Source organism: Melanerpes formicivorus, unplaced genomic scaffold (genome assembly GCF_026170545.1).
Source record: "Melanerpes formicivorus ecotype bairdi unplaced genomic scaffold, bMelFor1.0.p_v2 SCAF_71, whole genome shotgun sequence".
NCBI classification, from domain to species: Eukaryota; Metazoa; Chordata; class Aves; order Piciformes; family Picidae; genus Melanerpes; species Melanerpes formicivorus.
This window is the reverse complement of record NW_027142423.1, coordinates 1,727,192-1,752,619: the sequence shown is the minus strand read 5'-3', so window position 1 is coordinate 1,752,619 and position 25,428 is coordinate 1,727,192. Positions and strand designations below refer to the sequence as shown.

Sequence of the window (25,428 nt, the reverse complement as noted above, 5' to 3'; positions counted from 1 at the left end):
AAGCACCCAGGAGCTGCTGGATTTGGGCTGGATGTCCTCCCCCTTCCTGTTCCTGAAACCCTCTTTTGGAGCTGAAATGTGAAGGGGTGGTGACATTTCTAACCACAGGTTGGCCAGGGTGGCAGAGTCCAAGGTCCAGGCTCAAGTTACACAGTGCCAGCACCAGGAAGAGGTTGGGCTGCAAGCTGTGAAATGCTGCTGTGGTTGGTGTCCACCGTGCCAGTTGTCCCTGCTGGCACTTGTCCCAGTGTTGGTGTGGTCAGTGTTTTGTCGTGGTGGGTGTGTGGCACGTCTCCTGCTCCATCTTGGGATCCTGGTGGTGGTGAATGACCTTGTTGGTGATGTGGACAAGAGGGATCAAGTGAACCCTCAGTGTTAGATGTGACATTAAGCTGAGTGGTGGGGTTGACACACCTGAGAGATGCAGGAGGAGGGACTTGGACAGGCTGCAGCTGTGGGCCTGTGTGAGCATTGTGAGGTTGGACCAGGCCAAGCACAAGGTCCTGAACACGGGTGGAGGCAACCTCGAGCCCAAATCCAGGCTGGGGATGAAAGGCTGGAGAGCAGTGGGGTGGAGCAGGACACGGAGGGTAAGATGCTGCCACCTCCTTTCTGCCGTGGCCCTTCTGTGTTGCCAAGTGTGGTGCCCTGCATCCCTTGTACTGCCCATGCCCAGTGCACCCCTGTCCCTTCTGTGGTCCATGTCCTGCACCCAGGTGTCCTTTGTGCTGTCCTCAGCCCTGTGCCACGTGTCCCTTCGGCCACCAGTGTCCCATCTGCTGCCATCACCCCAAGGTCTTCCCTTGTCCCCTGTGTGCCACACTCCCTGGTGTCCTGTGTCCCGCACGTCCACTGTGTGCTGGGTCCTGTGTGCCGTTCCCGTGCCCAGCAGCGCCCGTGCTACCCTGCCTATCTCCGCTGCCCCCCTCCCTCTCCACATGCCCCCGCTGTCCCACCCTCGCCCTTCCTCCCCTCCGCTCTCCCCTCTCCCGCGTCCCTGCCGGTCCCTCCCCCCGGGCGCCGCCCCTCCCGCGCTCCGCCTTTCCCCGCTCCCGTCCCGTCTCCATGTGCCCGAGTGCGGCTCGGGCTGCGGCTGGGGGTGCCGGGGGCGCGGATGGCGGCGCTGACAGACCTGTACCAGCTCTCCATGGCCTGCGGGCACTGGCGCAGCGGCCGGGCCCGCCTGCCCGCCTCGGCAGAGCTCTTCTTCCGCCGCGGGCCCTTCGGCGGCGCCTTCGCGCTGGGCGCCGGCCTGGCGCAGGGGCTGCGCGGCCTCCGCGCCTTCCGCTTCTCGGCTGCCGGTGAGGGACGGGGCACAACGCGGGCAGCCTGGGCAGGAAGGAGGCGCCCGAGGCTGCCTCCAAGCGGGCTGGAGGGCACCACGGTGGCCTTTTCAAGCAGGACTTGGGGCAAGGGGAACAGGCGGGGGCCCTCGGAGCGGCACTGGGAGGGAGTCCTTCAGGGGAGACCCGAGAAGGAGAGGGGAAGTTGGAAGTGGCTGCTCGAAGGGAGACTTGGAGCCAGCGGGGAGCCAAGAGGGTGTTTGAAGGAGGACATGGGGCCAAGGGTCACCCATGGAGCTGGGTGAGAGGGGAAAACCCCGGGAGACTTTTGAGGGGCACCTGGGGACAAGGAGGACCCCAAGAGACCCTTTGGGGGAACCTGGAGCACAAGGGGGATCCTCAGAACAGAGGGGCACCTCCGGAGGCCTTCACGGGGGACCTGAAGACAAGGCAGAACCCTTGGGGTCCTTCAGGGAGCACTTGGGAGACACGGGGGATCTGTACTGGGGGAAGGGGACCCCTCAGGGTGTCCTACAGGGCACAGGGACATGGGGGATAAAGGTACCTCCCCGTGGGACCCACGAGGGGACAGAGACAGCCCTCACTGTGACCCTCCAGTGGGACCAGCAGGGAACAAGGACATCTGAGAGGGATCTGGGGCCCAGGGCAACCCTTCAGAGGGACGTAAGGGGGACAGGGACATCTCTCAGAGGGATCTAGGGGTCACAGACAGTCCTCAGAGAGATAGGAACATCTCAGAGGAACCTGGGTGACAGGGACAGAGGAGGGAGTGGATGTGGCCAGCCCTTAGAGAAACTTGGAGCACACTGGGACACCCTTTAGGAGGACAGTGCTCCCATAGACTGTCCCTCAGAAGAGACTTGGTGGACCATGGCACCCTTAAATCTGTGTTGGTGGGTGTGTGAGGTGTCCCTTGGCCACAAGCTGTCACCCACCCCCAGCACAAGAGGCTTGGCCCCTCCTGTGTGCCCAGGTGGCTTGGGGGGTCACCAGCTTTGGTCACCACTGTGCTCTGCCCCGCAGACATTGCCTACCTGCGCTCTGTCCTGCCCAGCACCACTGAGGAGGCCTTCTTCGACTACCTGGCCACGCTGGACACCTCGGAGGTGACCGTCTCTGCTGTGCCTGAGGGCTCCGTCGTCTTTGCCAGGGTGGGACATGCTTGGTCCCTGCCCCTGCTCTGGCAGTGTTATGGGGCCATCAGTTCTGATGGTCCTGAGGAGGATGAGGACATAACCTTCCTGTTGTCCCCTGCAGGTCCCATTCCTACAGGTGAAGGGGCCGCTGCTGGTGGTGCAGCTGCTGGAGACCACCTTGCTGTGCCTGATCAACTATGCCAGGTAGGACAGATCCTGATGTGGTCCACCGGAGTCCCCTGCTGGTCCCATCCACGTCCCCACACAGCTTTTGAGCTGAGGATCCTGGAGCTCCTTTCACCCTCGGCTGCGTGCTGGCGTGACCCTGGTTGGTTGGTGTGACCCATCCCTTCCTCCCCCCAGCCTGGTGGCCACCAATGCCTCCCGCTTCCGACTCCTTGCTGGTCCAGACGTGAAGCTGATGGAGATGGGGCTCCGTCGTGCCCAGGGGCCAGACGGTGCCCTCTCAGCCTCCAAGTACTCCTACATCGGGGGTGAGTGGCGGCCTGCAGTGTCCCCTGGCACCGTGGCCACCCCGTCACCGGCGTGTCCCCCCTTGCAGGCTTCGACTGCACCAGCAACGTGCTGGCAGGGAAGCTGTACGGCATCCCGGTGCGCGGCACCATCGCCCACTCCTTCATCATGTCCTTCACCACGCTGGAGGAGGTGCAGCCCCGGGTGAGCATCTCCACGGGGCGGGGGACGAGGGGCCAGGGAGGGTGCCACAGGTGTCAAAGTCTGTGTCCTGCCACGCAGGAGCTGGCGCCGCTGGCGGGAGGGGAAGCGGTGGACCTCCCCAGCCTGGCCGAGTCGTGGCTGCAGCAGGTGTGTGAGCTGCTCCAGACGCCCCTGGAGAAGACAAACCGGGGCGAGCTGGCCGCCTTCGTGGCCTACGCTGTCACCTTCCCACGAGACTTCCAGGGGCTGCTGGACACCTACTGTGTCAGGAGGTGAGGACACCGGCTTCTCACTGCTAGGCTGGCACTGCCACCGTGGTGCAGGGGGTGACCAGGTGCCCCTTCACTTGGTGGCCTTGAAGCAGAGAAATTTCCGCCTGGGAGCATTCTTGTGCTTCACTGTACCTTGTCAAAGGGCTTGGATCCATCCTGGGTCCTTGTCCCACCATGCAAGGGACACTAACCTTCTCCTCACCCCCACCAGGAGCGGCTTGCCCAACTTCTGCGCTGTGGCCCTGGCCCTGCACCAGCTGGGCTACCGGGCCATCGGCGTGCGGCTGGACAGCGGGGACCTGTCCCAGCAGTCCAAGGAGATCCGCCAGGTGCTGCGAGCCTGCGGTGCTCGGTAAGTCCAGCTACGTCCATCACCAAACCTGGGCCGGTTGCCACTGGTCACCAGCTTCTGCACCTTGGGCACCTTGCCCTGCCGGGGTGGGAGCCCTCACAGCTCGGGAGGGTGCCGAGCGCTCCAACCCCACATCCTCACCAGCTTCCAGGTGCCCTGGTTTGAGACCATCCCCATTGCTGTCAGCAATGACATCAGTGAGCAGAGCCTGGAGAAGTTCATCGAGGAGGTGAGGTGGCTGCTGCTGGGGCTGTGAGTCACTTTGGCTTTCGCTGGCTGTGGGTGGGACACCTTCAGACAGAGCACAAGCAGGGCTGTGGTCATGACACTGGTGGCAGGGCTGGGCCATTGGTGGCCTCCATCTTCTCTTCCGCACCAGGGGAGTGAGATCGACATGATCGGCATCGGGACACACCTGGTGACGTGTCCCCTGCAGCCATCGCTGGGCTGCGTTTACAAGGTCAGTGGTGGCAGCAGCTCTGGCCTGCTCAGCTTTGGGCACCACCTGATTTCTCCCAGGCTTTGGGTGGCTGGGGCTGTGCAGTAAAGGGGACCTGGCCCTGAGAGATCACACTCTGAGGGCAAGGGCATCAAATGGTTTATGTTGGAAAGGACCTTCAAAGGTCTCCTGGTCCAACCCCCCTGCAGTCAGCAGAGACACCTGAGGTTGCTCAGAGCTCCAGACAACATCACTTAACTCATGTCCGGCTTTTCACCCACCAGCAACTCCAAGTCCTTCTCACCAGGGCTGCTCTCCAGCCCTTCAGCACCCAGACTGTACTGGTCCTGGAGGTTGCACCAGCCCTGGTGCAGGGCCTTGCACTGGGCCCTGTTGAACCTCCTGAAATTCACATGGGTCCACCTCTCAGGCCTGTCCACGTCCCTCCCCTCTCTTAAGAGACTCAACAGGTGACGTCTGTGAATTACCTCGTGGCTGCACCACCATCTGTGTTGTCCTTGGCAATAATGTTGATGAAAAGCTTGCAGGCAGGGGTTGGTGGGATGTCCAGCTTTGGGGTTTGTACTGATTTCTTCAGCTGCTTTGTGTTGGTGGCTTCCCCACCATGTGGGGAGACACAGAGGACAGAGCTTAGCAGCAGCAAGTGACAAAACCCGAGGTGCCCATCTCCTGCAGCTGGTGGAGGTCAATGGCTCACCGTGCCTGAAGCTCACAGAAGATGAGGAGAAGATGACAATCCCAGGGACCAAGACTGTCTATCGGCTCTATGACACTGCTGGTGAGTTGGCAGAGCCTTGCCACGGTGCTGTGGACCTGCTCCATAGCCCTGTCCTTGACGTCCCTCATACCTGCTGACCCCTAACCCGGCATTCCTGCAGGTCACCCCTTCATGGACCTCATGGCCTTGGAGGAGGAGCCTTCACCCAGGGCAGGGCAAGAGCTGGAGATCCGTGTCCTGGGGCGGCTTGGTGAGACCTGCAAGGTCGTGGCCAGCGCCGTGGAGCCCCTCCATCGCACGTACTTCAAGGATGGTCAGGTCAGGGGCAGCTCTGCCTTCTGGTATCCTCCCCTGTGCTGGGTGAAGGACCAAGGGTAACATCAGCACCAAAGGGCTAAACCTCAGCGTTCCCCTGCATCTGAGGTGTCCCTTGTCCCAGTGACTTGCCTGCCACCCTGGACATGGTGGCCTCAAAGTCCAGGTTAAAGCTGGTTCACTGGGGCTTTGGGGTGGGTGGAACTCACATGGACCTGGTTATCTCCTTCCCTGCAGCTGTGTGAACCACTGCCCAGCCTGCCAGAGGTTAGGGCCCACGCTCAGGTGTCCCTCAGCCAGCTCAACCCTGCTCACCGCCAGCTCCATGACCCTCAGCCCTACCCAGTACGTCTACCTCTGCTGGGCACCACCAGTACACACCTGAGAGCCTGGCCCTGGTGGCCTGAGCAACGCCAGCGTGGCTCCACCGTGGAGCTGCAGGGAGACAGGGCAGTGGAGAGCAGACACTCACTGTCCCCTCTTGCTCCTGTGCCAGGTGGCCATGACGGAGAGGCTCCACCAGCTCCTCACCAAGCTGCAGGAGGCCAGCCAGTGAGGAGGTCCACACCTCATGTTGTGCCAGCCTGGGGCCAGCTTTTCCTCCATGTTCTTCTGAAGACCAAGTGACTAAGTGGGAAGTGATGGTTGTGAGGTTGCTGCTGCATGGTGCTCGTATGAGGATCATGCAAGAACTGGAGGAGCACCCTGAGGGCCCAGTAGCAAAGCTGGGCACGGAGGGCTGGGGCTGAGTGAGGTGGGAGGCAGCTGTCCCCACAGCTTCTGGAAGCAGTGGTCCCTTCTTGCCCTCCTTGATGGTCCTACCAACCCTGTGCCTTCTGCTGTGGCAGCCCTTGCCCGCCTTGGTCTCTGCCAACCCTGCACTTTCCGTGATGGTAGGCCATGCTGAAGCTCTGAGACCAAGAGCTTGACCAGGACCAAACCTTGAGTGCCTAGGTTGAGGTCCTACCGTGGAAAGAGCTGGCCTGTACCACTTAGGTCCTGTGGAACATCTGTGGCAAAAGGACTTTGCCTGTCCTCTGGCTTCATCTTGCCACCTTCCACTTTGTATGCAAGTCCTTAGGGTATGGAGGCCAGCTCCAGGTTGATACCTGCACATTAGCTTCATCCTAAACAAAAACAATCCCAAAATAAAGGTCTTGACCTGCTACAACCCCACCCCATGGCTGCCCTGCTCCTTCAAAAGCCTTGCTGCCTTCAGCTTAAACTTCAACATCCCTCACTTGATGGATGAAAAATCAAGAGGTGATCCATGAGAGCAGCTGGGGGTGGCTCCAGTAGGCACCAGGTGGCATCAGATGACCTTTACTTGTTGGACTTGATGACCTTAAAGGCCCTTTCCAAGCCTAACAGTTCTCTGACCCTCATTCCAGGGGACAATCCCAGGGTAGCTCCATGTCCAGACAATGCCTGTTTGAAGGCTCTGTCAAGAGCCTGTCAGTCAATCTTTTCTCCTGAGCCCCGGAGCCTGAGGCACAGGGAGGAAAGCCCCTGTGAGATGCACCTCAACAGCCCCAGGAACAGACTCCCAGCACTGTGGGAGATGATCCAGTCCCACCCCCTGCTAAAGCAGTCACCCATAGTAGGGTGCTCAGGATCAAAGTCCAGGTGGGTTTGGAAGCTCTCCAGAGAAGGACACTCCACAACCTCTCTGGGCAGCCTACTCCAGGGCTCTGTTGTCTTCAAAGCCAAGAAGTTTCTGTACATGTTCAGGTGGAACCTCCTGGGTTCCAGTTTGTGCCCATTGCCCTTTGTCCTGTCACTGGGCACCACTGATAAGAGTCTGGCCCCAGCCTCCTGCCCCCCACCCTTCAGCTCTTGCTGAGCATTGATCAGATCCCCTCTCAGGCTGCTCTTCTCCAGGCTCAGCAGCCCCAGGGCTCTCAGCCTTTCCTTCTCACAGAGATGCTTCAGGCCCCTCAGCATCCCTGGGGCCTCCACTGGACTCCAGCAGTTCCCTGGGAGTCCAGAACTGGACCCAGGACTCCAGATGTCACCTCATCAGGGCAGAGTAGAGCTGGGAGGAGAGCTTCCCTCCACCTGCTGGCCACACTCTTCTCCATGCATCCCAACATACCATTTGCCTTCTTGGCCCCAAGGGCACGTTGCTGGCTCATGCTGAACTTGTCCACCAGCACTCCCAGGGCCACCAGGCCTGCAGCAGCTTTTCACACCCCACATTGTGACCATTGGAAGTTTACTACTCAAGGGAACATTTTTAGAGCAGGAGCACCAGAGATACAAAAGCCCAACCCATAGCATACTTGAGGGGACATTGTCCTGAGCTCTTAGGGAAGGAAGAACAACTTTGGGTAGACAAGGAAAGACAGCAACACCCTCCAACCCTCTCCATGGCCACAGAGGACCAGCCAGAGGTCAATAAGTCCCTAAGCAGGAACAGAGTTAACCTTCAGATGATCCACTGCTGGATCTGCCACCATCTCCTACCCCTAGGAAGGTTTGTCAACCACTTGAGCTTTGATTTGGTCCAAAACCACTTTGAGTATTCTAAGGATGGAGACTCCACTACCTCTTCTGTGCTGTTGCTTGTCATCCTCACAAAGAGGTCCATCCTGATGGTCAGAGGAAACCTCCTGCGTTGTGCCCAGAGCTTCTGGTCCTGTCATGAGACCATGGAGAAGACCCTGGATGTCTTCTTTGCACACTCCCTTCAGGTATTTATGAGGTCCCCCCATGAGCCTTCTTCAGGTTGAACAGTCCCAGCTCTCAGCAGTCCTTTCCTTATTTTCATGGCCCTCTGTTGGACTCTCTCCACCTCTCTTGTACTGGGGAGCTCAAAACTGGAACCACTACCCTAGCTGTGGCCTTCCCTATGAGAGGAAGGATCCTCTCCTTTGACCAGGCCATTGTTCACCTTCTGTACCATGAGGAGAACTTGGTGTTGAGGCTCAAATGTTCATCAAGGACAGCTGGAAACTGGACAGCAGTGTTCTCAAACCTTAACAGTCTGGGTGTTTCAGACACCAGCTGTCCTTTGTGGCCACTATGTACCAAGATAAGGGACACACCAGAAAGCTGATAGTACCATCAAGCTGATGAGATCCCAGTTGGCCTCACAACCCTCCAGCAATGATCCCACACCACATCCTTCATGTGGGCCAAGCCAATGGGTCTGAGGCAAAGCTGCACGTGACAGAGGGGAAAAAAAGAGCAAGAAGATTTGAGCTGCACATTTGGAGCTCTTGGAGGTGTACCTCAAAGTTTTAGTGTCCTATCAGTGCAACACGGAATGTGGGCAACTCAGTTCGTCACATTGACTTCTCTGAGGCTAAGGGCAGAGAACCCCCAGCTGGACAATTTAAACTTCACCCATTCCAACCCAGAGACCCCAGACCACAGCTGAGAAGCCCAAAGTGCTCATTTTTAACATTTTGGCCTCAAAATTCAGGTTTTGGTCTCCAAAGTGGCTTCAGAGATGGGACAGGAAGTGCTGAAAGTGAGGTTCAACCACCCCATCACGTAGCAACAGTGCAAGCAAGAGGAGGCACCATGAGGTCATCTGCTGTTCCTCTGACCCATCTGTCTGCCAGTTTTGTTCCTACCCAGAAAAGGTGGTCTTGAAGCATCTTCAAATTTCAAGATGCCCAATTCATCTCATGGTTAAAATTGAGAGAGGGTGCTTGAAAGTTCTGAAGAAGGGGAGGCAAATCAAGGGCCCAACTTCATGTGGGTCCTAAAGACCACAAGGCAAACCCTTGTCCTGACTGTGGTGGGTTTAGGTTGAAGGTTGGACTGGATGATCTTGGAGGTCTCTTCCAACTGAAATAATTCTATGATTCCATGACCCACCTCTTAACCACACCACAGGGTCTTGGTTTTCTCATTCCACAAGTCCATGTGAAGGTGTCTTAACCAGGTGAGGTGGTGGTTTCCTTGTGCTCTTTGACATTTGAGGAGGATGAACAAGCTTTTGGTGAGATGCTGCTCCTCAGCTTTGGAGAAAAGAGCTGGCAGAGAGAAAAGGATGTTGAGGAGGACTCTGAGGTAGGACAGAGCTTCCTGGGGAGGAAGGAGGGTGGAAGTTATGGAATGAGAATGAAGATGAGTGGAAAGAAGTGAGAGTCCAGGTCTGCTGGAAGTACAAAGCATCACTTGGGAAGACCAAGAACGCTTCCAGACAGGCTGATGTGGACCACTTGATAGCAGATGCTGGAGGAGGTAGGAAGAACCAAACTTGATGCACCTCAACTTGGCTGCTTTCACCAGTGATGATATGTGGGGGTGGATCCAAGCTCAAGTTTCTGCTGTCTCACTGCTTGGTGGCAGCAGCCCCAGGCAGTGTCACTTGTACAGGGCCATCTTCTTGCTCTGGTACATGTACATGTAGGCGTCGCAGAAGAGGCGCTTGGCCACTCCATCCATGTCCCGAGGTTGCTCCAGGGCCAGCACGGCCAGAGGCAAGTCCAGGTACTTGGCCACTTCAGGGCAGAGAGTCACAGTGGGAATGTTGAAGCCATTTTCATCACCTAAGACAGAAGAGAGAAAAGTCCAAGTGAGTAACAAAGAGATCATAACTTTCAGCTCAAGTGAGACCTGGGGCTGTTCAGCTTGAACTGATGATGACTGTGAAGGGATCTTCTCAATACTCATCAGTATCTAATGGGCAAGTGTCAAAAGGATGGGGCCAGACTCTTCTTAGTGGTGCCCAGTGGCAGGACAAGGAGCAGTGAGCACAAACTGGAACCCAGAAAGTTCCATCATGAGAAACCTCTTGGCTTGCAGGGTTCAGTGACCTGGCGCAGGCTGCCTGGAGAGGTTGTGGAGTCTCCCTCTCTGGAGAGCTTTCAAACTCACCTGGACATTGTGATGTTGGGCAATTGGCTCTAGCAGGGGTTGGACTGGATGATGTCCAGAGGTCCCCTCCAATCCCCACCATACTAGGATTCTGTGGTACCATCACTCAACAGTAACACAGCTGAGATCTGGAGGCCAGTGAAGTAGGGAAGGTCCAGAAGAATGGTCCTTGCCCACGCAGCAACCAGTCCCAGCCAGATGACAGCACCAGGGGGAACTCACATGTGCTTGGCACAGCCATAGTCTTCCCTAGGGTATACTTAAATGGTCACTGTTGGAAGTAGGGTCCAGACAGAGCCTAAACTGTGCAGGGGGCTTCAAGGAAAAGACCTGGCCCAGGTGTGCGTTGCAAACCCACCAGACAGCAGCCAGCTACGGCCAGGGCTCCCGCTGCCACCAGAGGCGCGCTCACCGTGCCTGTCGGCCATGCTGTCGAAGAACATCCAGTGCTGGCTGCCGGGGCCGTACTTGACGAAGGAGACGTAGTGGCTGGTCTCGATGCAGAGCACGGCGAACAGCTCCAGCTTCTCGCGAGGCACCTGCCGGCCGCCGCGCACGAACGCCTCCGGCACCTGCAGCCGCCTCGGCTGGTGCGAGGCGCGGCGGTGGTGGGAGTGCACCTGGGGAGAGGGTGATGGGGGCACCGCTGGGCGGGCGGCACGGAACCTGGCCGTGTCCCGGCAGGGCCTGGCGGGACAGGACAAGGGCTTGGAACTAAAAGAGGGGAGACCTCGGCAGGCTGCAGAGTTGTGGGAGAAGAACCTCATGAAGCACAACAAGGGCAAGTGCAGGGTCCTGCAGCCAGGAAGGAACAGCCCCCTGCACCAGTACAGATGAGGGGTGACCTGCTGGAAAGAAGCTTCAAGGAGAAGGACCTGGGAGTGCTGGTGGGGAACAAGTTCACTATGAGCCAACCACATGCCCTTGTGGCCAAGAAAACCGATGGTATCCTGGGGTGACTGAAGGAGAGTGTGGCCAGCAGGTGGAGCAATGTTCTTCTCCTCCTCTACTCTGCCCTTGTGAGGTCACGGCTTGAGTTCTGGGTCTAGTTCTGGGCTCCCCAGTCCAAGAGAGACGGGGAACTACTGGAGAGAGTCCTGCAGAGCTGCTGAGGGGCCTGGAGGATCTCTGTGAGGAAGAAAGGCTGAGAGCCCTGGGGCTGCTTAAACTGGAGAAGAGCAGCCTGAGAGGGGATCTTCACAGTGCTCAGCAAGAACTAAAGGGTGGGGGGCATGAGGCTGGGGCCAGACTCTTCCCAGTGGTGCCCAATGACTGGACAAGGGGCAATGAGCATAAACTGGAACCCAAGAGGTTCCATCAGGAGAAACCTCTTTGCCTGGAGGGTTCAGAGACCTGGAGCAGGCTGCCTAGAGATGTTCTGGAGTCTCCTTCTCTGAAAACCTTCCAAAGCCACCTGGACACTGTGATCCTGGGCAGCCTGGGGTGGGTGACTCTGCTGGAGCAGAAGGGTTGGACTGGATGACTTCCAGAGGTCCCTTCCAACCCCTACTATGCAGGGATTCTGACTTTGACTAAATCTAAGGACAAAATTTTGTACACTGAGGTTGGTGAAACACCAGCCCAAGTTGCCCAGAGAGGTGGGAGATGTCCCATCCCTGGAACCATTCCAGGTCAGGTTGGATGGGGCTCTGAGCAAGACAAGATCTGAGGGGCAGCCAAAGGAAATACCTGTCTGGAGCAGGAGCTGCAGAACTGCTTCAGGCCTGTAGCTGAGAACATCTTGTCCTTGAAACACTCTGAACACTCCAGGGTGGCAACGTCACCGCACACGCAGCACTCCCTGGGACCTGCAGGGACAACAGGGGCTGAGAGGATGGAACTTCTCCAGGTCTCACCTGAAATCCAACTCACTGTGCCAAGACTGCCATTCAAAGAAGAACCACATCCTGATCCCACCTCACACCTGCTCACAACTCAAAGAGGTGAGAGCTATCACCTGGTGGCTGACAGTCCCAGACAGAAGCTTTACCAGAGCCCAAGAACTTACTGTCAAGCAGCAGATCTGTTATGTCCAGCTCCAGGGAAGGAATGATTTTGCTGAACATCTTGTACTCCTTCCCAAAACGTGGCATCTGGATAATGAAGCAAGATGGGATCTGGGAAAACAAAGACAAACAAGTCATCCTGCCAGAAGAGACAACCTCCAGAGACTCTTCTGTCTCCATGGGACTAAAGGCCTTCTGCTCTGGTCATTCCCAAGACACAATGGCAGCAGGAAAAGCAAAGGCCTCATCCCAATCCCCCGCAGATTCCTCATGACCTCTCTCTTGTGGTTGCCTCCTAATGTGTTCTTAGGCTGATGGTTGGACTTAATGATCTTAGAGGTCTTTTCCAACCCAAACAGTCTATGATTCTATGAGTCTAATGGTTAGGAGGGTTGGATGCAAGAGCAGACCCACCACCACCTCACTGGCAGGAAGAGGACCGTTGGAGGAAGCGAGAAGAGGCAGCAGAAAGCAGGAAGGTGGTAGCTGGGCTCACCTCCACTAGCTTCAGCTCGGAGGATAGGAAGGAACGTTCCACTAACTGCTGCACATCAGGCACCACCAGATCCTCCTGTTTGTCCATAAAGATCTGGTAACAGTAACAGTCCTGCTCCTGGCCTCCTGACCTGCAAGGAGTTGGGTCATGGGGCTTGTTTATGTGGTGGAACAAATGTCTTGGCTCCCAGAGGACACACTGCATTTGTCCTGCAAGAAGCTTCTGGGCCCAAGGCATCAAGGGCTGCTTGGTGGAACACAAAGCACTTCTTCCACCTAGAACTACTGTGTGCCACGAGGGCAGACTGCATCTTCAGTCTCCTTACCCCTCAAACAAAACTCAGATTTCTCCTTCTTGATGTAAATTTTGAAGGCCACTTCAATGTTTTTGAAGCAGACTCCTTCTCAGCTGGAAGCTCTACTCATAACTGCACCCACAAAGGCCACCAAGCAGAACTGGCTGCCTTCAGGAGGTGAACTGTGTGCAGAAGACCTCCCACAACCCTGCAGAGAAAGGATTTCCTTCAGCTGACCCTCTGCAGGGGAGCTGGAGGACAGAGCCCTCTTTGTGCTGGAGGCTTTTGGAGCACTCCACAATCTACCAGCTTGGCTGATGTCCCAGCAAAGACCCACAGAAACCCAACAATCCCCTTCTATGCTCCTCAACAGTGAGGTTATTTTTGGCTGCCTTCAGCCTCTCGTCCTCTTTGTAGAGTCCTAAAAAACTGGGACTGCATCCATGGACTGCCTGGTTGAGAGGCTGCAGGATCTGAGCCAGCCTGAATGTCTGGACACCACCCAAAAGCATCTAAAGGCTGTCAGATTCTGCTGGCTCCACACTGAAGTTGGGATGCTACGTTTCTCAAACCATTTCTGGCTCTCCCTGAAGATGAGACAAGGTTTTTATCACCATTTTATCACTTTCAGGGAGAGCTTAGAAGTGTCCTGAAGGTGTCACTTGGGAGATGATGACAACAAGCAAGATCACATGGACAGCAGAGAGGAGCTGTGGCTCCAAAGCCTGTATGAGAAGGTCCAAGTCACACACAGTGTGAGTGACCAACGAGGTAAATTGGGTCACCTTGAGGTGGGAACTTACTGGAGTCTCAGGAGTGGTTCTATTCCTAGGAGCTGGTGCATTATGAGAGTGAGGAACTCCTCAGGATCTGGAATGGTGACAGAGAAGCACAAGTCACACACCACCAGGAGGGGGTCACAGCACACCAGTGCCCTCTTACAGAATCCCAGCATGGTGGGCTTAGAAGAGACCTCTGGAGATCATCCAGTCTAACCCCTCTGCTAAAGCAGGCTGCCCAAGATCACAATGTCCAGGTGGGTTTGGAAGGTCTTCAGAGAAGGAGACTCCAGAGGTAGCCTGGAGCAGCCTGCTCCAGGTCTCTGAACCCTCCAGGCAAAGAGATTTCTCCTGCTGGAACCTCTTGGCTTCCAGTTTGTGCCTGGAGCCCCTTGGCCTGTCCCTGGCACCACTGACAAGGGTGTGGCCCCAGCCTCTTGCTCTCCACCTTTAGCTCTTGCTGAGCATTGATCAGATCCCCTCTCAGGCTGCTCTTCTCCAGACTCAACAGCCCCAGGTCTCTCAGCCTTTCCTCCTCGCAGAGATCCTCCAGGCCCCTCAGCATCTTCAGAGCCTCCACTGAATTCTCTCCAGTAGTTCCCTGTCCCTCTTGAACTGGGGAGCCCAGAACTGGATCCAGAATTCCAGATTTGGCCTCACTAGGGCAGAGAGGAAGGAGAACCTCTCTCCACCTGCTGGCCACACTCTTCTCCACGCACCCCAAGACACCATTTGCCTTCTTGGCCACAAGGGCACATTGATAGCTCATGGTGAACTACTTGTCCACCAGCACTCCCAAGTCATTCTGTGCAGAGCTGCACCCCCTGACCTGTACTGGTGCAGGGAGTTGTTCCTCCCCAGCTGCAGGACTCTACACTTGTCTTTGGTGACCTTCATGAAGTTCCCCTTCCCCATCTCTCCATCCTGCCCAGGTCTGGCTGAACAGCAGCACAGCCTGGTGGAGTGTCAGCCACTCCTCCCAGGTTGGTGTCACTGTTACAATCCCAGCACCACCTCAGAGACCTTACTGGACACTAACAGCCAACACCAAAAGTGAAAACTCAAAGAGGAACTGGGGACAACCATGGAAATTCAAGAAACTGCAAATCCCCTCCCAGTGACAGCTGCCATCAGGTAGAGCCCCCCCCAAATTCCCAGCTTTCCATCAGACTTTGGGACAAATCCCAGCTGAGAGCAGAGTTTGATAAGCTGAGATGATGGAAAATGTGTCAGTGAGGTGCTTGGATGAAGCAACCCAAAGTGAAGCAGCTTGAGGAAGACCCCACAAAGCACCTTACCTTTCTCAGCATTGGTGAAGCTGGAGCATTGCCCCTTCTCTGTCAGCTGCTCCCTCAGGTGCATCATGCTGCCAGCATGGACAAAGCCAGTCCTAGGAGGAAGCAGCTGCAGATGACCTCTCCAGGGATCAAAACATTATGGAATCACAGAATGGTTTGGAAGAGACCTTTGAAGGTAATCTTATTCAACCCTCCTGCAGCCAGCAGGGGCATCTGCAACTACAGCAGGTTGCTCAAAGTACTGAATAACATGACCTGGCATGGTTCCAGGGATGGGACATCTCCCACCTCTCTGGGCAACCTGGGACAGGGTCTCCTTACCCTCACAGTGAAAAATTTCTTCCTAATAGCCCATCCTAATCTCCCTTCTTCCATCACTCATTGTCCTATCACCACAATCCCTGATGGAAGGTTCCTCCCCAGCTTTCCTGCAGTCCCCTTTAAGTCCTGAAATGCCACCAGGTTCTGGAGCCTTCTCTGCTCCAGACTGAACAACCTCAACTCTCTTAACCTGGCCTCACAGCAGAGGGCTTCCAGGGTTCCCTGTCTCTTGAATGGGGGAGCCCAGAACTGGACCCCTGAGAGCAGATGTGGCCTCACTAGGGCAGAGTAGAGCAGGCAGGAGAACCTCCCTCCACCTGCTGGCCACACTTAATGCACTCCTCACCATTGGCCTTCTTGGCCACTAGGGCACATTGCTGGCTCTGGTGAGCTTGTCCACCAGCACTCCCAGGTCCTTCTCTGCAGAGCAGCAGGCCACCCCTCACCTGTACTGGTGCAGGGGGCTATTCCTCAGCAGCTGCAGGACCCTACACTTGCCCTTTTTGAACTTCCTGAGGTTCCTGTCCCCTGGCTCTCACTCAAGAGCAGCAGCAGCAGCAGCTCCTGTGGCCCACACTCACGTCCGCAGCGGGGTGACGATCTCATCCCGCAGGATGCTCTGCACGTTGCGGTCACACAGTGGGAAGGGCTTGAAGAGCATGGAGTCCACCACGGATGTACAGGAGAAGAGGCTGTGAAAAGAGCAGGATGGGTCTAAGCCTGATGGGTCTGCAGCAAGTTAGAGCCAAACATTTGTGCCTGGTGACGTTTGGTGGCTTCTGCTTCCACCAGTCCATGCATGCGGTTAAGAGAGAGGTGAGTGGCCAGGTGTCTCCACAGCGAGAGCAACCACATCTGCTCCAACCAACACTGGTGCTAAGCAAGGACACAGCTCAGAGAGAACTACATCTTGTACTCTGCAGCTAAAACTGCTCATGGAGGAGGCACCAGAGTCTTCTCCTCTCCCAGTAAGTGCTGCAGAGTGAAGCTGGGACCTCCTGTGTGCTTTCTGTGAAAGGTTTGCAGCCATTACCTCTACTGTCAGTCATCGTGGTCCAAGTGCAGAGGGACTACCATCGCTCAGCATCCTGCATGACAGACACAGGGCTACCTCAGGTACTCATGAGCATGTTTCAGGGCTTCAGAACCTCAACCATACTAGGAAGGAGATCACAAAGCAGCCAAGTGTTGAGGCTGCATCTCCAGGACTCTACACTGGGTAGGTTTCCAGCCAGCTTGGAGGTTCAGGGGAACACTGGACTCTTCATGAGGGCATTTAGGAACTAGACAAAGGCAGCACCCAAGCAGGTCCTTGCCTGAAGAGAGCTGCATCCATGTAGCAGGAATTACAGTGGCCTTGGATCCCCTTCATCCGCCCCCGCAGGACACGTACTGCTGCCTCGTTCCTCAGAGGAGGAGAAGTGTCTGGAGCCTGGGGAAGAACCTCTTGGCCTCCTGCAAGAGAACAAACAGAAGCAAATCCCTTTAGCTTCCCAACTTTGCCCTTCCCTGATGCCCCAAAAGTCTGCTCAGAGGTCACCACCTGCTGCTGCTGAGACCCAACCATTCTGGAATGAGTGTTTGTCTCTAGTAATTCATCTGATGAAAATGGAGACCAAACCTAACCAGGCTCTTCCAGGCTGGACCAACAGGCCAAGGCCAATAGGATGAGGTTCAACAAGGCCAAGTGACAGATCAGGCACTTGGGTCACAACAACACTGTGACAGCTCCAGGCTTGGAGCAGTGTGGCTGTAAACTGCCTGGTAGAACAGACCTTGGGGGTGCTGGGTGACAGCAGCTGGAGATTAGCCAGAGTATGTGCAGGTGGCCAAGAAGGCCACCAGCAGCCTGGCTTGGATCAGCAATAGTGTGGCCAGCAGGAGTAGGGCTGGGCTTGTCCCCTACATTGGGCAGTGGTGAGGCCATATCTCCTATCTTGGGATCAGTTTTGGGTCCCTCACTCCAAGAAGGACATTGAGATATTGGAGCAGGTCCAGAGAAGGGCAACGAAGCTGGGGAAGGGTCTGGAGAATAGGTCTGGTGAGGAGCAACTGAGGGAGCCAAGGTTGTTCAGTCTGGAGAAAATGAGGCTGAGGGGAGACCTTCTGGCTCCCTACAACTGCCTGAAAGGAGGCTGGAGTCGGGTGGGGGTTGGTCTCTTCTCCCAAGGAACAAATGACAGGACAAGAGGAAATGGTCTCAAGTTGCACCAGGGTGGGTTTAGGTAGGACAGAAAGAACAATTCCTTCATGGAAATGGTTGTGAAGGCCTGGCCCAGGCTGCCTGAGGCAGTGGTGGAGTCTCCACACCCCTGGAGGGCTTTGAAAGCTGTGGTGTTGTGGTGCTGAGGGACATGGTTTGGTGGTGTACTGGGTTAAGGGTTGGACTCAATGATCTTGGAGCATTTTCCAACCTTTTTGATCCCATGCCAGTGTTCCCATGTCCCCCCTCGGCTCCATCTCCTCAGAGAGCTCACCATAATCCACCAGGCTCAGCTCGCTGTCACGCGGCCACTGGAAGCGGACGTCAGGCTGGCAGGACTGGAGCTTCACGAAGAGGCCACGCTTTGGAGCGCACTGGAAGTAGTATTGGCCCAGCCACTCACCATCAGTCACCCCCTTGTCTTCATCCTGGGCAAAGAGCAGCAAGGAATAACATCAGAGCAGGCTTTCCATGAGCGAGGTGTCATCTCCAGCAGGGCCATTGCATAGCTGAAGAGCGGTGTAGAGGCTTGGTCCTGTTTCATCGAGTGTTTTCCCTTACTCTGGTGGTGTTTTGAGCCTCCTGATGATTGTTACACCTCAAGTGCCAATAACATCACTCTAGAAGAGACCATGCCAACCCTCATCATGGAGTCTAACAGAACTGTTTAGGTTGGAACAGATCTTCAAGATCATAGACTCAAACCAGTAACCCAACATTGCCAAGTCCAGCACCAGACCGTGTCCCTCAGCACCACATCTCCGTGGCTTTTAAATGCCTCCAGAGATGGGGACTCCCACCACTGCCCTTGGCAGCCTGGGCCAGGCCTTCACAACCATTTCCATGAAGAAATTGTTCATCATGCCCAACCTTAACCCACCCTGGTGCAACCTGAAGCCATTTCCTCTTGTCTTATCACTTGTTCTTTGGGAGAAGAGACCAACCCCCACTTAACTCCAACCTCCTTTCAGGGAGTTGTAGGGAGCCAAAAGATCTCCCCTCAGCCTCCTTTTCTCCAGGTTCAACAACCCCAAGTCCCTCAGCTGTTCCTCAGAGGACCTCCACAGCTTCACTGCATCATCATTCCACACTCTCCTCCCCAGCTTCAGGAAGGGCACATCTCACAGTTCAGCCCTTACCTCTCAGAGGCCCAGGCCAAGCTGTGAGATAAAAGCTGAAGGTCTTCAAAGAGAAGAGCAGCCAAGACCTGCCCATTCTGATGCATGATCTCCCGTGGGTTGCTCCTTACCAGTTCCACTCCTGCCATTTTGTGCTTAATCTGAGGCAGGTAGCCCAACCAGCGGATGATGCCTGACACCTGATTTCCCTTATCCAAGGTGATCTGGACCATGGAGTTGACCTCCAGGGATGAATTCCCACTTGGACACTCCGCACTGCTCTCGCTCATCTCATGTTTCAATTGGTTTGGGTGTCCCAAGCCCATGTTGGACTCCAATGGTGGAAATAAACCTAGGGGGTGACACAAAACGATGGGTGAGGGAGGAAGTCAAGGCCTGATGACATGACACGTTTGGATGTCATCTCACACCAGGTCTGCTTCAAATTATAGACCACATGGACAAGGAAGCTGGGCACCAGAGACACAAGGTGTAATTCCCAGTAATATGACCAAACTGGTCTACCAGGACAATCCTGCTCCTTGATTTCCTGCCCACTCCAGCTTCTCATTGGCCATGGAGGTAATCCAACCCTTCTCAGAGCCATGTTGGGCTCCTGAAACGACAGCAGTGGGGAGTTGTTCCCCAATTATTCCCCTCAGGCCCTGAAAGCTCTGTGGTGTCCTCTGAAGGCATCAGAAAGGTTCCACTAATTTCTTGTCTCAGAATCATAGAATCATTTTGGTTGGAAAAGATCTTCAAGATCATCGAGTCCAACCATTCTCTTACCTCTGCCAAGGCTGGTGGCCCTCAGCACCACATCTCTGCCTCCCTTCAACACCTCCAGGGATGGAGATTCAACCCCTTCCCCAGGGAGCCTGTCCAAACTTGAATTTCTCTTGAGTAGACCAAATGTTGAGTATGCACTGTCTTAAAGAGGCCATGGTCTTGTCCAATGACTCAAACCATCCTCTCCAAGTTTGTTTGGCTTCTGCTCCACCTTCTACAGCTAAATTAAAGACTCTTAAACCAGTGGTGCCTTCTCCTCTAGGAAATGTCTCTGCCCTTCAATGAGACTCTCTCTTCTTCTGCCTTATGACTGGGCAGACTCAGCTTTAGTTGCCTAACACAAAGAAGGTGAGACATGGAGCTTCTCTTCCTCCTGATCAACTAAGCTGGGACTAGCTGAAGCTTTTGTGGGACTTTCAGCTTTGTAATAGCTCTGCAGAGATGAAACACAAGTGAGCCCTCCCAGAGATGTCTGGTGCCGAACCTACTTTGCAAACTTTCCTTCATGATGGAGTCCATGGGGATGTCCCGGAAGATGTCCGTTGTTCCTTCTTCTTCCTGAAAGGGGAGGAAGAGCTATCAGCTCCATCTATGAGACACAGGACAAGCCCTGGAGTATCAACTGGTATTTCAAGGTCTGGCAAGTGTTGGTCCCTTTGATGTCCCACCACAAGACAGTTTGGTTTGAAATCCTCCCCAAAGCCCAAGCTGCTCTTACCGGGCAGACTGTAACGAACCATTGGGTTCCCTCCTTGTAAACTGCCATGGCTACTCCTTTGGTGAGGACATCATCCACATAGAAGCTAACTGCATCTCCCACTTTCACAGGAACCTCCTCCTCTGTGTCCAGTTTTGGTTTCTGTTTCATGTAGTCATCATCCACTACAGGACTAAACTGGATTCTGCTGAAGGGTAGGAAAACCCCACAGTTCCTCTTGCACTTGAAATACTCGGTGCCGTGGTACGATCCATCGCTACGTCCTCTGTTTTCACCCTCACCCTGAAAAAATACCAAAGGAAGCACTGTATAGACACAGGAGTGAAGGGAAAACCAGCAACTTACTGGCCTCAACAGCACACCACAGCTTTCAAAGCCCTCCAGAAATGGGGACTCCTCCACTGCCCTGGGCAGCCTTGGCCAGGCCTTCTAAGCCTCTCCAGGAAGAAATTATTCCTTATGTCCTACCTAAACCCACCCTGGTGCAACTTGAGACCATTTCCTTTTGTCCTGTCATTTGTTCCTTGGGAGAAGAGACCAACCCCCACCTGGCTCCAACCTCCTTTCAGGCAGTTGTAGAGAGCCAGAAGGTCTTCCCTCAGCCTCCTTTGCTCCAGGCTGAAAGACCTCAGCTTCCTCAGTTGCTCCTCACCAGCCCTGTTCTCCAGACCCTTCCCCAGCTTTGTTGCCCTTCTCTGGCTCTGCTCCAGCATCTCAATGTCCTTCTTGGAGTGAGGGTCCCAAAACTGATCCCAAGATTCAAGGTGTGGCCTCACCGGTGCCCCATCCAAGTGGACAATCCCTGCCCAGCTCCTGCTGGCCACACTATTGCTGATCCAAGCCAGGCTGCTTGTGGCCTCCTTGGCCACCTGGGCACGCTCTGGCTAGCCTCCAGCTGCTGTCACCCAGCACCCCCAGGGCCTGTCTCACCAGGCAGTTTCCAGCCACTCTGTCCTAAACCCGGAGCCTTCATGTGTTTGTTGTGACCCAAGTCCCATATCCACCCCTTGGCCTTGTCCCACCTCATCCCACTGACCTTGTCCCATTGATCCGGCCTGGCCAGATCCCTCTGTAGAACCTTCCTACCCTCACCATTGACTTCTCCCAAGCCAAGTGGCCAAGCATCACCTGCAGCTCCACCCCGAAGAAGCACGGCGCCAGCGCGGCAGAGCTCTTCCCGCAGACGCTGCCGATGTAGCGGACGACCCCGGGCAGGCGCTGCCGGTCCACCTCCACCGTCACTTTCTGGCCGGGCACCGCCCGCAGCGCCGCTTCCAGGCTCAGCCTCTCCAGGAAGTAGTTGAGGCGCTCGGTGTGGCTGCTGACGGCCAGCAGGAGGGCAGCGGTCTCCTGGCGCAGCGGCTGCAGGAGCTCGATGTTGACGGTGACGGTGGAGCTGTCGTCCAGCATGACCACCCTCAGGAAGCAGGCCGGGGGCCCCTCGCTGGAGAAGTTGCGCAGGTAGCTCCTCTCGCTGCAGAAGCACATGTTGCCGGCTTGGAAGTACTTGCTGCCGTAGGTGCAGTCCTCTGTCAGGATGTAATAGCAGTTCCCATCTCCTGCGGAAGGCAGGAGGCTGCTCAGCATCATTCCCCTGCCTGTGAGAAAGCAGAGAGGCACGACTGTGAGGAGGTGACCGGGGCTGTGGACATCAAGGTGCCCATGAGATAGCAACGTGCCCCTGTGGCCAAGAAGGGCAGTGGGGTCCTGGGTGCATGGAGAAGCATGTGGCCAGCAGGTCAAGGGAGGTTCTCCTGCCCCTCTAACTATGCCCTAGTGAGGCCACATAGCTGGAGAACTGAGTCCAGTTGTGGGCTCCCCAGTTCAAGAGACACAGGGAACTGCTGGAGAGAATCCAGTGGAGGCTACGAAGACACTGAGGGGCCTGGAGCATCTCTGTGAGGAGAAAAGGCTGAGAGACCTGGGGCTGTTGAGTCTGGAGAAAAGCAGCCTGAGAGGGGAGCTCATCAGTGCTCAGCAACAGCTAAAGGTTGGGGGGCAAGAGGCTGGGGCCAGACACCTCTCAGTGGTGCCCAGTGACAGGACAAGGGGCAGTGGCATAAACTAGAACCCATGAAGCTCCACCTAAACCTGAGAAACTTCTTGATTTTGAGGACAACAAAGCCCTGGAGCAGGCTGACCAGAGAGGTTGTGGAGTCTCCTTCTCTGGAGAGATTCCAAACCCACCTGGCCATTGTGATCCTGGGCACCCTGCTGTGGGTGACCCTGCTTTAGCAGGGGGTTGTACTGGATGATCTCCAGAGGTTCCTTCCAGCCTCCACCTTTCTGGGACTCTGTGATATCACAGGATCTCAGAAGAATTCAAGCTGGAAGAGGTCTCAAGCCCAACCCTGCACCCTCTCAAATCCTCATGCAGTTGAGTTTTCAGCATCTGCAATAACAGAGATCCCACAGCCTCCCTGCTCCCTTGTTCCTGGTTGGTCACCTTCGTGGTAGAAAACAAAACATTAATCTAACCAAAGTTTCCCACATTCTTTCTTGTTCCCATTGCCTCCTGTCCCCCCACTGTGCACTCAAAGGATGAGTCCAGCTTCTACTAAGCCCTTCCAGTAAGAAGTTGCCCCCAGCAGGAGCTTGTCTGTCCTGTTCTCTACAAGACTAGAAAGGCCTCATTAAATTCCACCCTCTTCCTTCTTCTCACAGAAGTAGGACAAAGACTCAATTCTCCTGTTTAACTTCTCCTGGACCCAGATGTTTTGTTCCAACCCAAACCCAGGGGTGAACATAGAAACTTCCTCCTGCAGGTGGACAGAACCTGGCCACTATTCAGGTAACAAGAGACATGCTTGCTCTTGCTTCTAGGTCATGGAGGAAATCAAGGAAGCAATAATGATGCCTCCACTGTGGGCCACCTGGTAGAAGTTTGTTAGAAGACTGGAGAGGTCAAAAGAGGAATTGAAAGGATGCAGTTAAGGGAAGTAGAAACATGCTCGAAGCTTTGAGGCAGGAAACCCAAATGCAGCTGGGGTGGGTCCAGAGGAGAATGTAGGCAGAGCTTGGGCAGAAAGGCTGCAGGGAGCTCCACATGGAGGAGGGTGGTGTTCCTGGGGGCTTCACTGGAGGTTCTCACTGGGAGAGCTCACTTTATAAACTATTAGGAAAGAACCTGAAGGTCTGGTCTCCAAACCCCACAAAATCCCCTGGATCTCCTCAAGTAGGGTCTGCCAGTGTGGCTGACTCCACCATAGCCACAGAGGCAGAGATCCAACACCCAAACACCCTACCATGGTGGCTCAGACCACACTCTTCTCCTTCAGCAACATTCACTCTGGGATGACCACCTCAAAGTCACGAGGGAGCAACCCTGACAGGGCTTTGCAATGAGCTGGGAGGTGACAGTGGAAGTGGAAAAATCCCGTGGTAAGCAGCACTTCCCTCATTTCCCATCCACACAATTGGCTGCTGAGGTTTGGTAACTCGGCTGTCAGAGCAAAACCTTCAAATTCTGTGAATGTAAGGGACAGAACTAAAGGGTAACACTCTGTGTCCCAACCCCACCCTGCTCAATCTTCTCTTTTTAGGACCTTGGGTTTATTTTACTTGCTGCTTTAAAGTTCTGTATCCACAAGGAATAAAATAAACCTCACTCTGCTTTAAATGCCCCCAAAAAGAGGAAAACCAGAAGAAATCATTTTCCTCAGCAAAACAAATAAACCCTGCTCTTCAGCAAAACCCCCCAAATAAACCATTTTCCTCACCACCCCCCAAGAACAGTTTTCCTCATTAAAACCCATGAATAAAGCTATTTCCTCATCAATCCCCCCCGTGAATAAACTGTTTTCCTCATCAAACCTGAAGAACAAACTGCTTGCCTCACCAAAACCCCAGAATAAAGCATTTCCCTCATTAAAACTCCAAGAATAAACCTTTTCATAGTTTCATTCAGGGTTGGAAGGGACCACAAGGATCATCTAGTTCCAACCCCTCTGCCATGGGCAGGGACACCCCACACTAGATCAGGCTGGCCAGAGCCTCATCCAGCCTGGGCTTAAACACCCCCAGGGACGGGGCCTCGACCACCTCCCTGGAGAACCCATTCCAGGGCTTCACCACTCTCAGGGTGAAGAACCTCCTCCTCACATCCAGCCTGAATCTCCCCACCTCCAGCTTCATTCCATTCCCCCTAGTCCTATCACTACCTGAGATCCTGAGAAGTCCTTCCCCAGCCTTCCTGTAGGCCCCCTTCAGATACTGGAAGGCCACAATTAGGTCACCTCGGAGCCTTCTCTTCTGCAGACTGAACAGCCCCAACTCCTTCAGTCTGTCCTCATAGGAGAGGTGCTCCAGCCCTCTGATCATCCTCGTGGCCCTTCTCTGGACACGCTCCAGCACCTCCACATCCCTCTTGTAACAGGGGCTCCAGAACTGGACACAGTACCCAGTATAAGGCAATTTCATCATCAAAACCCCAAGAACAAACTATTTTCCTCATATAGAATGGAATAGAATAGAATAGAATAGACCAGACCAGGTTGGAAGAGACCTCCGAGATCATTGTGTCCCAACACCATCTAATCAACTAAACCCCCAGAACGAACCATGGTCCTCATCAAACCCCAAGAATAACCCCCTCTCCTTATCACAACTCACGAATAAACAGCTTTGGTGTTTTTTTTTTTTCTCATTAAACAAAATGAAAATCAGTCATAAACCATCTCTTGAACGCACGATATCCCAAACTCCCTCCCACTTGAACAGAAATAAAGGCACATCCCAGCCAGCCTGCGCTAGTTGGGCTTGTGGTGTTTTAACTATCGCTGAAAGCTGATGGACTGTGCTGAGGGGAACCTGCAACGCGCCGGATAATTAAAATGAAAGCCCGATCGAAGCAGTAAAGTGAGGCCAGGCTACAGGTAGGGTCTCCAGGGGCTTAGCCCTGAGGTAATGGGGGGCTGAGATGACCCCCAGAGGAGTCGTGGGGCGCCAAAGTCGGGGTAAAGGCCCCGCTGTGGGGCGATGGAGAAAGCGCAAGGGGAGGCAGAGGTGAGGGGGACCCCGACCAGGCCACCCCCGTCCCCCCCCTCCCCCCGATCTCACCGTCTCCTGCCGCGGCCCCGGCCCCGCCGCTCCCCCAACACAGAGTCACGGGGGGGGGCAACCCCGAGCGGCGTAGCCACAGCGCCCGGCACTTCCGGCCCGCCTCGCTACCGCCGGCTCGTCGGCCAATGGGGAGAGGCGGAGGGTCAGGAGAAGAGCCAATGAAAGGGAAGGGGGCGGGCGCGGGGTGATGGGGTGGGGGGGGGGCAGATGGCGGGTGTGGGGCGGGGATCTGCCGCCTGCTGTGCGCCGTGCTGGGGGCAGGGCTTCTGCGGGCTG

The 25,428-nt window shown here is 55.3% G+C and overlaps 2 protein-coding genes across 3 annotated transcripts; one reads left to right on the top strand and one right to left on the bottom strand.

Annotated features, from left to right (window-relative positions):
• Positions 1-1,042: 1,042 nt before the first annotated feature.
• Positions 1,043-6,411, top strand: NAPRT (nicotinate phosphoribosyltransferase). Of its 2 annotated transcripts, XM_068163222.1 has the most exons (13): positions 1,043-1,301; positions 2,328-2,455; positions 2,562-2,644; positions 2,804-2,934; positions 3,003-3,118; positions 3,197-3,390; positions 3,602-3,742; positions 3,887-3,971; positions 4,122-4,202; positions 4,878-4,980; positions 5,081-5,238; positions 5,473-5,580; positions 5,732-6,411. In XM_068163222.1, exons 1-13 carry the CDS (start codon positions 1,115-1,117, stop codon positions 5,789-5,791), a joined length of 1,575 nt encoding a protein of 524 aa, XP_068019323.1. In that variant the 5' UTR covers positions 1,043-1,114; the 3' UTR covers positions 5,792-6,411. The 2 variants fall into 2 exon arrangements, with proteins under 2 accessions (XP_068019323.1, XP_068019324.1); XM_068163223.1 differs by lacking the exon at positions 4,122-4,202.
• A 1,022-nt stretch (positions 6,412-7,433) lies between these two features.
• LOC137453725 (ubiquitin carboxyl-terminal hydrolase CYLD-like) lies at positions 7,434-25,239 on the bottom strand. Its single transcript, XM_068163214.1, has 15 exons — positions 25,150-25,239; positions 21,220-21,689; positions 20,092-20,373; positions 19,862-19,931; positions 18,716-18,936; positions 17,741-17,894; positions 16,580-16,718; positions 15,845-15,955; positions 14,943-15,034; positions 13,669-13,735; positions 12,571-12,700; positions 12,077-12,185; positions 11,758-11,876; positions 10,481-10,688; positions 7,434-9,740 (listed from the first exon to the last, which is right to left on the bottom strand). The coding sequence occupies exons 2-15, from the start codon at positions 21,679-21,681 to the stop codon at positions 9,556-9,558; spliced, it is 2,349 nt and encodes a 782-aa protein (XP_068019315.1). The 5' UTR covers positions 21,682-21,689; positions 25,150-25,239; the 3' UTR covers positions 7,434-9,555.
• Positions 25,240-25,428: the final 189 nt, after the last annotated feature.

Bases quoted from the DNA above. Each gene is read 5' to 3' on its own strand.
- LOC137453725 (XM_068163214.1), bottom strand. From the start codon at position 21,681: ATGATGCTGAGCAGCCTCCTGCCTTCCGCAGGAGATGGGAACTGCTAT. The intron at 15,956-16,579 runs GCAAGGACCTGC...CTCTTTTCACAG, and splicing joins ATGGATGCAGCTCTCTTCAG to CCTCTTCTCCTGTACATCCG. The intron at 12,701-13,668 runs GTAAGTTCCCAC...AACTCCTTGCAG, and splicing joins GAACCACTCCTGAGACTCCA to GTCAGGAGGCCAGGAGCAGG.
- NAPRT (XM_068163222.1), top strand. From the start codon at position 1,115: ATGGCGGCGCTGACAGACCTGTACCAGCTCTCCATGGCCTGCGGGCAC. The intron at 3,743-3,886 runs GTAAGTCCAGCT...CATCCTCACCAG, and splicing joins CTGCGAGCCTGCGGTGCTCG to CTTCCAGGTGCCCTGGTTTG. The intron at 5,239-5,472 runs GTCAGGGGCAGC...CCTTCCCTGCAG, and splicing joins CGTACTTCAAGGATGGTCAG to CTGTGTGAACCACTGCCCAG.